Consider the following 12,697-nt stretch of genomic DNA (forward strand, 5'->3'; position numbering starts at 1 on the left):
GTAGCCTTCTTTTAAGTTCACACTTTGGATTTTTCCAATGTTAACAGTGTCTCTGTTGTTTTCACAGTGTTTTTTAGCATCCAAGAGAGAAGAAGAAAAACCTAACACTACTAATCCATATTTATAATTTTTTTTAACTTAACCTAATCCTAAAAAATTGCTAACAACTAAATTCCATTAACCCATAATTACCTATTAATAGGCACTCACCAAGTCAGATTTGACTTGGTGTTTTATTATTTTTAAATCATTATTTTTATCTTTTCATTTAATAAAAGACAATTTAAATTGGTTTATGTATTTATTTATTTTTATATCCGAATTAATTCACAGAAAATAAATAAAAATATTTTTGAATATGTCTAATTATTTTAAAATTATATTTTCGAAAAAAATTAAAATAAAAAATTATTTTATTGTTTATTTGGAATTTAAAAGGGATATTAAGAATATGTCACTTATCTTATTTATTTTATAAATTCGAATTTAATTATAAAAATTAGTACAAAATATTTTTAATTATCTTTTATTTATTTTATAATAAAAGTTGAAAAAAATAAAAAAAAATAATAATAAAATATAATGTTTATCCTTTTTTCTAGAAAAATTATTATAGGCTTTTTTTCTATTTTAATTTAATTCTTTTTTCTTATTTTTATTATTTTTGAATTTTTGGTTAACCCAATCACCTAGATTTAGGAACCTTATCAACATAAATTTAGTTTTGTTATATGTTTTTATTTTTTATTTTGGAAAATGGAGCTTCTAAAAGGATATTCTCACTAACTTAAATTTAATTAATTTAATAATTTCGAAAATGATTATCAAAATTTCATAAAAATAGTTTAATTATTTTTATTCATTAAATATTAAAATTTCGGAAAATACCAAAATAAATAAAATTTACTATTTTTCTTTTAAAATGTTTTGGGTCTTTTTTGGGCCGGACAAAATTGGGTGTTCACAATTATAAAGTCTCTTCATTATTTTCACTACTCTCCATAAAACAAGTCGGTGGCACAAGTCAAATTGTATGAAGTTGGAAGAAGAGTAGAAGACCACCTTTTCACATTAAGTCCTTCTTTAGTTGGAATACAACGTGGGATTAATTTCCAAATGTTGTGGAGGTAATCTTAGACCCTACATTACATCACTATTATTCATCCTATATTCTCGCCTACAAGAAAATGACAAATTAATCACTAATAAATAAAGTATTATTTTATGACATTCATTTTTTTGTGAGTAAGAAAATTAGTAGAAGAATATATCATTTTCCTAAAGAAATATATTAGGGAATAACATTATACATTTATTATTTACTAAATTATTAAATATATATATATATATATATACTTTATGAGTATCTTAATGATTTCGTACCTATCTTCTACCTTTCATAATAACAAATTTACAACTAGCATATGCCGTACATTATTGTACTAATGAGTTATATTGTTATATAGTACTAATTCTGAATTGTTTCGTTAAATGTGGTCATTTGTTTTCTTATTTTTAAATACTAGTGTGTTCAGGTATTTCGTGTATGTCGTCAATATTGTATCTTAGTATTACGTATTTAATTTTTATATATTTCATTTTTTAGAATTAGAATGTATTTGTTATATTTTGCAGTGTTGTTGGAACCGGACCGGACCGGACGGTCCGACCGGTCTGACCGCTGACCGGACTTGAAAACGGCTCTGGTTTGCCGTCTTAACCGAATGAGAGTTGGACCGCTTTGAACCGGAAAAAATCCGGTCCGACCATGTTAAACCCGGTTAAATTGGGAAGTAAACTGGACGGCTCACTTAAAAATAAAAATAAAAATGGGACAATGTTCTAATATTTTGTTTTACTACGGTCCAAAAAAAGATAAAGAGGTATTATTTCAATATAGTTATACATAATTATTAATTATATAAAGTTTTACATTTATATATAACTATATATTTATAAATAAAAATTATTAATTATGTACGAAATCACCCGGTCAGACCGGACGGTTTAACCTTTTAAATCGGTTAAACCTAATACGGAACCTCTGCCGGTTTGACGTCCAGCTCGGGTTTCATAACACTGATATTTTGTATACTTTATATTATAACTTTTTTGTATTTATAATAATGTTCACTTTAAGGTGAGAGATATGGTGAATTATTAGGTTGGTGGTGGTTATTTAGGATTCTATGTTTTTTTGTAGTAAAAATTAAACAATGTTAAAGGTGAAATAGAAAGTAAAGATTATATTACAGTAGAAGTTACACCATGTTTTATATCTTAATATCAATTGGTTATAAATTTTAATTTATTTACCCATCTATTTATAATTTAAATTTTCTAATAATAATAACAGTAGCATTTTTCTTAGATAAATAATATCTCATAAAATACATTTTGAATGTGGATACAATTTTTTTTATAAAAAACAAGAAACCAAACTAAATCAAATCTTTGACGACCTATTTGTGCAGTTCCTAAAATAAAATTTACTATTAATAGAGATTAACCAAACCATATATTTGTATTCAATTTGGTAACCAGATTACACCAAACCTAAGTGAACATTTACACCACCCGTAGTAGAAAACAAAATTCTAACATTTTTTATATGTGAAATTCTGTTAACAATTTTTTCCATTTCATAATCAATGGATTTAGGAAAAATGTTAACAATCAATATATTACACAAATCTTCTACATTTGCAAAACGATATTCTACTCAAATTTCCATACATGAAATAGTTATTGTGGGGTGAGCGAGAGCAAAGTATCAACCATAAAGAAATAAGGATAGCATGCCAAATCCAGAATATATATTTTTTCTTTTGGATATGACAATTTCCTAGCTTTCTACAAAGCATACTTTATCAAATAGAACATTCAATTTGGCTCTCTCAACCATAAAAAGAAAGCATGGTCACAATTTGGCTTCCATAATTGTACCCAAAATTTTTTGGCTCCATAAATTTCTGAGGAACAAGTTCTTTTTCTATGAGAAAAAGGTCAGAACGAGTTCAATTCAGGACAGAATACAGTTGTATTTAAAAACCAAAGCAGCAATGTAGGAACAATCCTAAAACCCACTGCCACTGACACAAATGTTCTAACAAAAGATACATTAAAATACAACAGACTAAAAAGAAACTAAGAACCAAAAGCCATGCCACCGCCTATCAAGAACCCAGTTCTGGGAACAATGGTTGCAAGATGAAGGTGGAGACTTGACAATAGGTCCCATAGACAAATTATCTAAACAAGAAAGAAAAGTACTATTGGGCAGATGCCAAAATTTATTGTAACCATTTCGAAAGACTTTAACTGACGAACAAACCAACACGATTCACTTACCAACCTTCTTCTGTGCAGCCTTGGTTACCTTGCCTCCCCCAGAAGGGTCCTTCTTCTCCACACTCTTGATAACTCCGACAGCCACAGTTTGACGCATGTCCCTCACAGCAAAACGACCAAGTGGAGGATACCCAGAGAAAGTTTCAACCACCATAGGCTTGGTGGGAATCATCTTAACAAAACCAGCATCACCATTCTTCAAGAACTTGGGCTCCTTCTCAAGCTCTTTGCCGGATCGCCTGTCGATCTTGGTCACTAGCTCGGCAAACTTGACAGCAATGTGGGAGGTGTGGCAGTCAAGAACAGGGGCATAGCCATTTCCAATCTGACCAGGGTGATTCATTATGATAACCTGAGAGATAAAGCTTGCAGCCTCCTTAGCAGGATCATCCTTGGAGTTTGAAGCAACATAACCACGCTTGAGATCCTTGACGGCGACATTCTTAACATTGAACCCAACATTGTCACCTGGAAGGGCCTCTTGGAGGGCCTCATGGTGCATCTCCACAGACTTAACCTCAGTTGTCAGCCCACTTGGTGCAAAAGTCACCACCATTGCAGGTTTCAGAACACCAGTTTCAACACGTCCCACTGGCACAGTTCCGATTCCTCCAATCTTGTAGACATCCTGAAGGGGTAAACGGAGGGGCTTGTCTGATGGCCTCTTGGGCTCATTGATTTGGTCAAGTGCCTCAAGAAGGGTAGGACCCTTGTACCAGTCAAGGTTTGTGGACCTCTCAATCATGTTGTCACCCTCAAATCCAGAGATTGGAACAAAAGGAATCTTGTCCGGGTTGTACCCAACCTTCTTCAAGTAGGATGAGACTTCCTTCACAATTTCATCATACCTAGCCTTGGAGTACTTGGGAGTAGTAGCATCCATCTGTTCCAAGGAACAATCAGACATGAGAACATTAATAAATTAACTAAAGAAATAACAAAAGGCCTAAAAATAAAAAAATATTATATACCTTGTTACAGCAGCAAATCATCTGCTTCACACCAAGAGTGAAAGCAAGAAGAGCATGCTCACGAGTCTGTCCATCCTTGGAAATACCAGCTTCAAAACCACCAGTGGTGGAATCAATGATAAGAACAGCGCAGTCAGCTTGTGATGTTCCAGTAATCATGTTCTTAATGAAATCCCTGTGTCCAGGAGCATCAATGACAGTGCAGTAGTACTTGGTGGTCTCGAACTTCCAGAGGGCAATATCAATTGTGATTCCTCTTTCACGCTCAGCCTTAAGCTTGTCAAGAACCCAGGCATACTTGAAAGACCTCTTGTTCATCTCAGCAGCTTCCTTCTCAAACCTCTCAATAACACGCTTGTCAATACCTCCAAGCTTGTATATCAAGTGGCCAGTGGTAGTTGACTTCCCAGAGTCAACATGACCAATTACCACAATGTTAATGTGAACTTTCTCTTTTCCCATCCCGACTTAGGTTCAAAACAAGGATCTGCCAAATTATACACAAAACTTCTATCAATAACAAAAACCCTAACACAGCATTTACCACTGCATTAACCAATTACTATCAACATAAAACTTTCAGAATCGGAGAAAAAATTCATATTATTGAAATAATAAACATTTGAACCGGATTTACAAATCAAACTACTCCATCAAAACACATCACAGACAGAGATGTCCATAGAAGATCATATATCCAGTACAAACACTTTTCATCACAATTTACACATGTTCATCCATAACTGTTTAAATCCATAGTTTCTATCGGTTTAACAAACAGTGCACACAAAAATAAGTCCTAAAATCAAACAATCACGATTTTCACAAGTAGATTCCAACCCAGCATGAATTATTATAACAATGCTTAATTAATAGAATTCCAACCCCAAAACAAAAAATAACTCATAACATAAAAAAATAACTACCACGAAACCATAAATAAAGAGAACAATGCTGATCATTGCTAAAATAATATGAGATCAATTGAAAACACAATAGATAAAGAATCAAAACAAAAAATAACACCACGAAAGAAAAAAAGATAAGTCACAAATAAGAGAACAAAGATGATCATAACAAATGATATGAATTAAAAACAATAGAGCAAATATCAATCAAACTGAACAATCGAAGCATAAAACATAGCATCAGAGAAGAAGAGAATGGAGGAACGAACCTAGAAAAAGAAGCTGCGCTAAACCCTCACCGCGATAGTGAGAGTGAAAAAAGAAGTTAACAGAGAACAATAGGGTTATTGAGTATATTTATACTAATTCAATGATCGATTTAAAAGTCACATCTAAAGTAGAATGATATTTCATTATTCTGTTTAAGATGTTTATATTAGGTGAAATAGATATGATCAAATAAGTCATCAAATCATGTATTATAACATGATAGATATATTATCTTATTCGGTTTACCAAACAAATTCTAAATTTTAAATGTATTTTTGGTTTATTGACTTTGTTTTACTTGCATAACACATTTACTTGGGTGACACGTCAAAAAAAGATATAATGAGTTTTTTTCAAAGAAACAGATAAGAATTTTCTCTTCTTCATTCGTCAATATTATCTTTAAAAAGATGTTCGACATTATTAAAACTAGTGTGTACAGGCACTTCGTGCCTGCCGACCGATATTGTATGATACTACGTATTTAATTTTATATATTTCATTCTTTATAATTAAAATATTTTTGTTGTATTCAGGGTACTTTATATTATAATTTTTATGTGTTTATGATAATAATTAGTTTATGGTGAGAAATGTGGTTAATTAATATGGTGGTGGTGGTTAATTAGGATTATATGTTTTTTTGTAAAAATTAAATAATATGAAGGGTAAAATAGGAAATGAAAATTACGCCATGATGGAAGTTGCTTCATGTTTTGGCTTTATATATAACTAGTGTGTACAGGCACTTCGTGCCTGCCAGCGAATATTGTGTGCTACTACATATTATATTTTTTGTGTGTTTATGATAATAATTAGTTTATGGTGAGAAATGTGGTTAATTAATATGGTGGTGGTGGTTAATTAGGATTATATGTTTTTTTGTAAAAATTAAATAATATGAAGGGTAAAATAGGAAATGAAAATTACACCATGAGGGAAGTTATTTCATGTTTTGACTTTATATATAATAAAATAACTAGTGTTAACAGGCACTTCGTGCCTGCCGAACAATATTGCGTGGTATTATATATTTCATTTTTTATAATTAGAATATATTTGTTCAGTGTATTTTATATTATAATTTTTGTGTGTTTATGATAATGTATAGTTTAAGGTGATTGATGCGGTTAATTAATATGTTAGTGATGAAGAATTAGGATTATATGGTTTTTTTGTAAAAATTAAATAATGTGAAGGGCAAAATAGAAATATATAAATTATGCCATGGTAGTGGTTACACCATGTTTTGGCTTTATATATAGTATAGATATGAAAACTAGATTGATGAATTTTTGTATTTACAAAATAAAAATATTGGAAGGAAATGTCTAGTAGGCCACTAACTATATTCTAAAGGATTAATTTTTTATCGATCATGCGAAGATTCATGTCACCTTTTTATACGAAATTTATTTTTTTATTTTAACTTTTAATTATAATTAGTACTTGTCTTTTCAAGATTTCATAGTTTAATTACTAAAATTGATGTGGAAAGAGATAGGGAATTGATGTTGTTTTCTCATCTATAAAAAAGTTAATACTTTTTTATAATTTTTTTGAATTTGTTATGACACTTAACATATGCTCTTATCAATCATCAATAATTGTATGTTGTGAAAATCTAACATTTTTATAAAATTAAACAAATATTGTGGTAAGAGATAATCAATAAAGTTGTGAATGAGTGAAGAGTTACCATAACCAAAGATTATAAAAACAATTAAAGTTATATAGTTTTCAAAAACAAAAAACTCGTTGTGCTAGTTGATTGACCAGGTTCTTTTGAGTGTCGATCGATCATAAAAATGGCCTTAATTCACCCACTTAAGCAAATACATTGATGAGCCACTCTAGATCATGTCATTTTCTATTAAATTCTGTTAAATTGGGATAACCATAATACCCTAAATATATTAATCATCTAGTTTTCTAAATGAAAAAGGAAATTGATTTTCTATCCAGAAATTGATGTTGCTCTCTGTTGCTTTACAAAAGCTATATGCTTCTCATTTCCTTAGTCGTTGTTGTCTTGAGTTTGATCTTTACATGGTAAATGATATCCTCGTATCCATGGTATCATTGTCTTACTTTACTCCTTGGGGTGTGTTCCTTTAGTTGTAAAAAAACATTTGTTGATGTTCTTTAGTGTGGAAGAGGTTGGGCAAGTGCCTGAAAAAGGACCCCGACATCAAGTCAGTATAAGTGTATGCTTTAGAGGGGAAGTAGAATGACAAAGTATGAGTAAGTAAGTCTCCCTTATGGATGGTTCCCTTTATTAATAGAGAGGTAGAGTGGGATGTACTTCAAAATATTACTTGTTGCCTTGCTTTATCCTTGCCCAAAGTGACGTTGTTGTAGATTTAGTCTACTTGTCTTGTGTGGACTAAGAGATAACCTACATTTCTTAGGCAGTGTGACGTGTCCTTTATCACATGGGAGGATTTTCCTACTTTGCAGGTGCTTACTCATTGCTAGGTCAACTTCTCGGACATAATCGATAGTCGTATGAGCCGAATCTAGCTTTCCAAGTTATGAGCTTGATTCATAGTGGTCAAACGATATTTGTCGACTTTGAAACTGAGATGGAACAGTTTCAAATTCCAACTGTAATATTTTCTCTCAATATTGCATTACAATCTTTAACCCATCTTGGCCCTAATGTGATATAATAAACTTAAAACCATGTTTTTCTTCTTCTCAAGATTACAAATTTTACCAAAGTATGAAAGATAGCTTGTTAATTATTTTTAATTGTTGAATAGAGTTTCTAACTTTTTCTATCTTCTTTGATTATTAGCAATCTTTTTTTTCACTAGAGAACTTTTTTAACGTTTCAATTTTAACTTGAAATAAGATTTTTATTTTTATTTCATTCATCTTTAACTTAGAAATCATATATTTGTGTTCATCGTCATAATGTCAAATCGGGATAATCAAAATATCCTAAATATGTTAATTATCTAGTTTTCTAAATTAAAAAGAAAACTATTTTTCTTGTTGAAGACTAAAACCATAAAACGATGGTGCTCTCTATTGCTTTACAAAAGCTCCACTTCTCATTTCTGTAAGAATGAGATTACAACTAAGAGGGAAGGGGTGTGAATTAGTTCACTTAAAATTATGACCATTTTTCTGCAAAATCAACAGTTAAAGTGCAGTGGAAAATATATGTAGAAATTAACCAAATAAATAATCAAAGAGATAAGGGAGAAGAGAATACACAATGATTTTTATATTGGTTCACATTCTTGTCCACCGAAGGCTACATTCAGTACTCTTGTAGCACAAGAGATTTTTCCACTAAAGATTATGAGTTGCAATTACAATATCTCATCCACTACTCTTTTGTATACTTAGTAATAATACTCTTAAAAGTTTTAAACTTGAAACACTTTACTTTAAGCAACTTCAGAAAAATCAACTTTGAAAGTTTAAGAACTAGTTGCCAAAAGTGCAGAAAATAATTTCAGAATGTGCGTAAGAGCTTCCGAAATTTATATGAGAGTTGTGTGTTTGTATGTGAGATTCAATGCATTTAAATAGACTTTCCAATCACCCATAGTGCCTCTACGAAAAGGTAGAAATGGATTGGAGTGAATACATTTCGTTTGGGATGAAAACCTTTCATTTTGAAATCTGATAAAACAACACTCAATAATCGATTACAACCAGTGGGTAATCGATTACCCAAACGTTTTGTCCACTAGGCATCTAATTTCGATTTAGACTAATCGATTACAATAAGTGGGTAATCGGTTACTCAACTTTATTAAAAGCTAGTAATCTGTTACTCAAAGACAGTAATGTATTACTCTGATCAGTTTTAAGTTGGATAACTCTTTTCTCACACGCGTAACCTATTACTTAGATGCAGTAACCCGTTACACACTATTTTTGAAAATTATTTTGAGTATACTTTAAGTGTTTCAATTTTCTTTTAAAATAGTTTGAGCATTACTACTATTGTATATTCAAGAGTATATGATAGAAGTACCTATTTAGACTTAGACTAATTTGTCTTGAAGCTTTGTCTTCTTTTTCTTCATAAGTATTCTTCATTTTCTTCTTTTTGGTGATGTTGGTGTCTTCATCAAAATTGTGCCAAGGTTAGGAGCAAAGATCTTCTTCACAATCTCCCTTTTTTTGATGATGACAAACCAATATCTTATTTAACAATGTAGTTTTCTGAGAGCCTGAAAGATTTTAAACAGAAAATACATTCTCCAAACTTTTCTCCCCCTTTTGACTTCATCAAAAAGTAGAAAAGCCAAGAGTTTCCAGCGTAATATATATATATATATATATATATATATATACATCATACATATTCATAAGATATAAAATAAATATCGCAATGTATATCATAAAAACATAGGTGTTCAACAAAAACAACATAAAGCAAACTTTGTCCGAAAATATGAAATGATTACAACCAGGAAAACAGTAAATTGTTCATAAAAATGCATCAAAACAAATAGAAATCCTAGACACAATCTAAGACTCAGGTTCAGAGTTGTCTTCATCAACATCCATGCTACTCAGCTTAGAAGAGAGACGATGAAGTTCAAACTGGATTTGTTGATTCTGAGTATCAAAGGCATTCATTCGGTTAGTGATGTAGTCTCGAAGAGAAAGCAACTCATCCATAATCATTTGATTTGAAGGCATGACAGTAGATGAGGAAGATTGAGCATGAAACTCAGAAGGTTGAGGTTCAGGAGGGTTAGGATTGGTAGGTTCTGGTTGATCAGCAGGTGCATTGGGTCTATCAGATTGATGCTTATAGGTGCGGCAGTCAATAGGATCTATAGAGAAACCCATTTTGTGAACAACTTTCACATCAATCTTGCTTTCGCAAAGATTTAGAGCAACCTTGGTTTCACCATTTGTAGAAACACCGAAATGTTCAAGAATATTGGTTATGAAAACTGCATAGGGCAAGGGGCTTTGAGTTCCTCGAACATTCCACATTCGTCTCATTATCATCTGAGTCCAATTGATTTTGATGTTAAATTTTATAGCGTACATCAATTTGAGTTCTATGTCACTAATTTGAGAATGGTTTGAAAATTTTGGTAAAATGACATATCTCAGAAAATAATGAAGCAAACAATCTTCAAGTTTGAAATGTCCAATAGATAGGATATCTCTATTTTTAACAATCTCACCAAAGCCCTGTTGCTTACGCATTTCTATTTCCTCTTTAGAAATTCTACACAGAGAGTGGTAGAAATCCTTTCGATCATAATTATCCCATTTACATACAAGGTCGAAACCTGTTATGCTACCTTGATAGGGTATGTTACAGAACAATGAACTAAAAGTTTTCAAATCCAAAACAATGTCTTTTCCTTTCACATAAGAAGTAAAATGATTTTTCCAAAAGTTCATGTTGCAGTAAAATACTCGAACAAGTTCAGGATAAATGACATTAATTTCACAGCAAAAGTAAAAAAGATTTTGTTGAGGAAAAAGAAAGTTTTTAAATTCAAAATTCCCTACATTACCGTATTTCAGAGTAAAAATAACTCAACCATGAAAGTGCTCATCAAAGACTTTACGTTGCTCATCATTAGCAAGAAGTCTTGTCAAATCCAGAGAGTTAGACTCCAAAGATGAAGTTCATTGGTTTCTTTGAGTCACATTTGTTGTTGCTTCTTTGATCTAGAAGAGGAAGCCATGGATTGAGGTTTTTGAGTTTTTAGGTTTTTGGGTTTTGGAGATTTTGGGTTTTTTGGTTTAAGCCACTAAACACGAAAATGATGGTGTTGAAGTGTTAAGAGTTGAAAATGTAATATAGAATAGACACAAAAATCACCCAAAACGGATAAAAAATGAAGGTTTGAGATTTTGAGAGGGTTGAGCACGAGAGAACACGAGTTGAGGAAGATGATTTTGAAAAAAATTGAAAAAATGCAGAAAAAATACATATATAAATGCACACAACAATTGGTTACTCAAATTAAAAATTAAAAATTTTCAAACAGCAACTTTGAGTAATCGACTACACACTTTGAGTAATCGGTTACCGAAACACGTTGTTCAACCCTGTAATCGATTACTCTCCAGTGTAATCGATTACTAACCCCATAAAAACTTATTTTTTTAGGCAAAATTATGCTATAAAAAAGATTTTTAACCCAAAATTTGATTTTTTTTAAACATAAATAAACACTTTTAAGTACAAGTAGGCATAAGATAAATATAATGATGCACATATATAATCATATAATCATGTTAAGATAGGTGAGCTTCATCAAGAATGCCTAATTCTCGTCTAATTTTATAAAAATTTCTTTAGCCAAGGGTTTAGTGAAAATATATGCTAGTTGGTTATGAGTATCAACAAATTCAAGAGTCACATCTTTCTTTTAGACATGGTCCCTAAGGAAGTGATGCCTTATATCTATGTGTTTTGTTCTAGAATGCATAACTGGATTCTTTATGAGGTTTATAACACTAGTATTGTCACATTTTAGAGGAATGCAGCCTAAGTCTAAGCCATAATATCGTAATTGTTGTTTAAGCCACAACACTTGGGCACAACAACTACTTACTGCTATATATTCAGCTTCAACAATGCTTAGGGTAACACATGCTTGTTTCTTGCAAGACCAAGAGACTAAAACATTTCCTAAAATATGACAAGTACCACTCGTACTTTTCCTCTCAGTTTTGCATCCAGCAAAATCTGAATACGAATAACCAACCAAATCACATATACTTCCTTTTGGATACCACAACTCAATGTAAATTGTGCCTTTAAGATATTTCATGATTCTCTTAACAATAGTTAAGTGCGTTTCTTTTGGTTTAGATTGATAACGAGCATACAAACATACACTAAACATGATATCAGGTCTACTAACAGTTAAATATAAAAGAGATCCAATCATACCTCGATACTTTGATATTTCAATACATTTTCCAGCTTCGTCTGTATCGATGTACGTACTAGATCCCATAGATGTAGCTATTGGCTTGCAGTCATCCATATCGAATCTTTTCAGCAGATCTCTACAATACTTGGATTGACTTACAAAAATGCCATTATCAATTTGCTTGATTGGTAATCCAAGGAAGTAATTCAACTTCCCCATCATGGACTTTTCAAACCCTCCTTGCATCATTTTTCCAAAATCACTACACAAAACTTCATTCGTAGAACAAAAAATAATATCATCTACATAAATT

General features: G+C 31.4%; 1 protein-coding gene across 1 annotated transcript; it reads right to left on the reverse strand.

The window, feature by feature from the left end:
* Window positions 1-2,969: 2,969 nt before the first annotated feature.
* On the reverse strand, window positions 2,970-5,610 carry LOC109337596 (elongation factor 1-alpha-like). The gene is made up of 3 exons (XM_019574603.1): window positions 5,500-5,610; window positions 4,323-4,809; window positions 2,970-4,234 (listed from the first exon to the last, which is right to left on the reverse strand). The coding sequence occupies exons 2-3, from the start codon at window positions 4,782-4,784 to the stop codon at window positions 3,344-3,346; spliced, it is 1,353 nt and encodes a 450-aa protein (XP_019430148.1). The 5' UTR covers window positions 4,785-4,809; window positions 5,500-5,610; the 3' UTR covers window positions 2,970-3,343.
* Window positions 5,611-12,697: the final 7,087 nt, after the last annotated feature.

This window comes from Lupinus angustifolius, unplaced genomic scaffold, assembly GCF_001865875.1.
Source record: "Lupinus angustifolius cultivar Tanjil unplaced genomic scaffold, LupAngTanjil_v1.0 Scaffold_8_270, whole genome shotgun sequence".
Classification (NCBI taxonomy): Eukaryota; Viridiplantae; Streptophyta; class Magnoliopsida; order Fabales; family Fabaceae; genus Lupinus; species Lupinus angustifolius.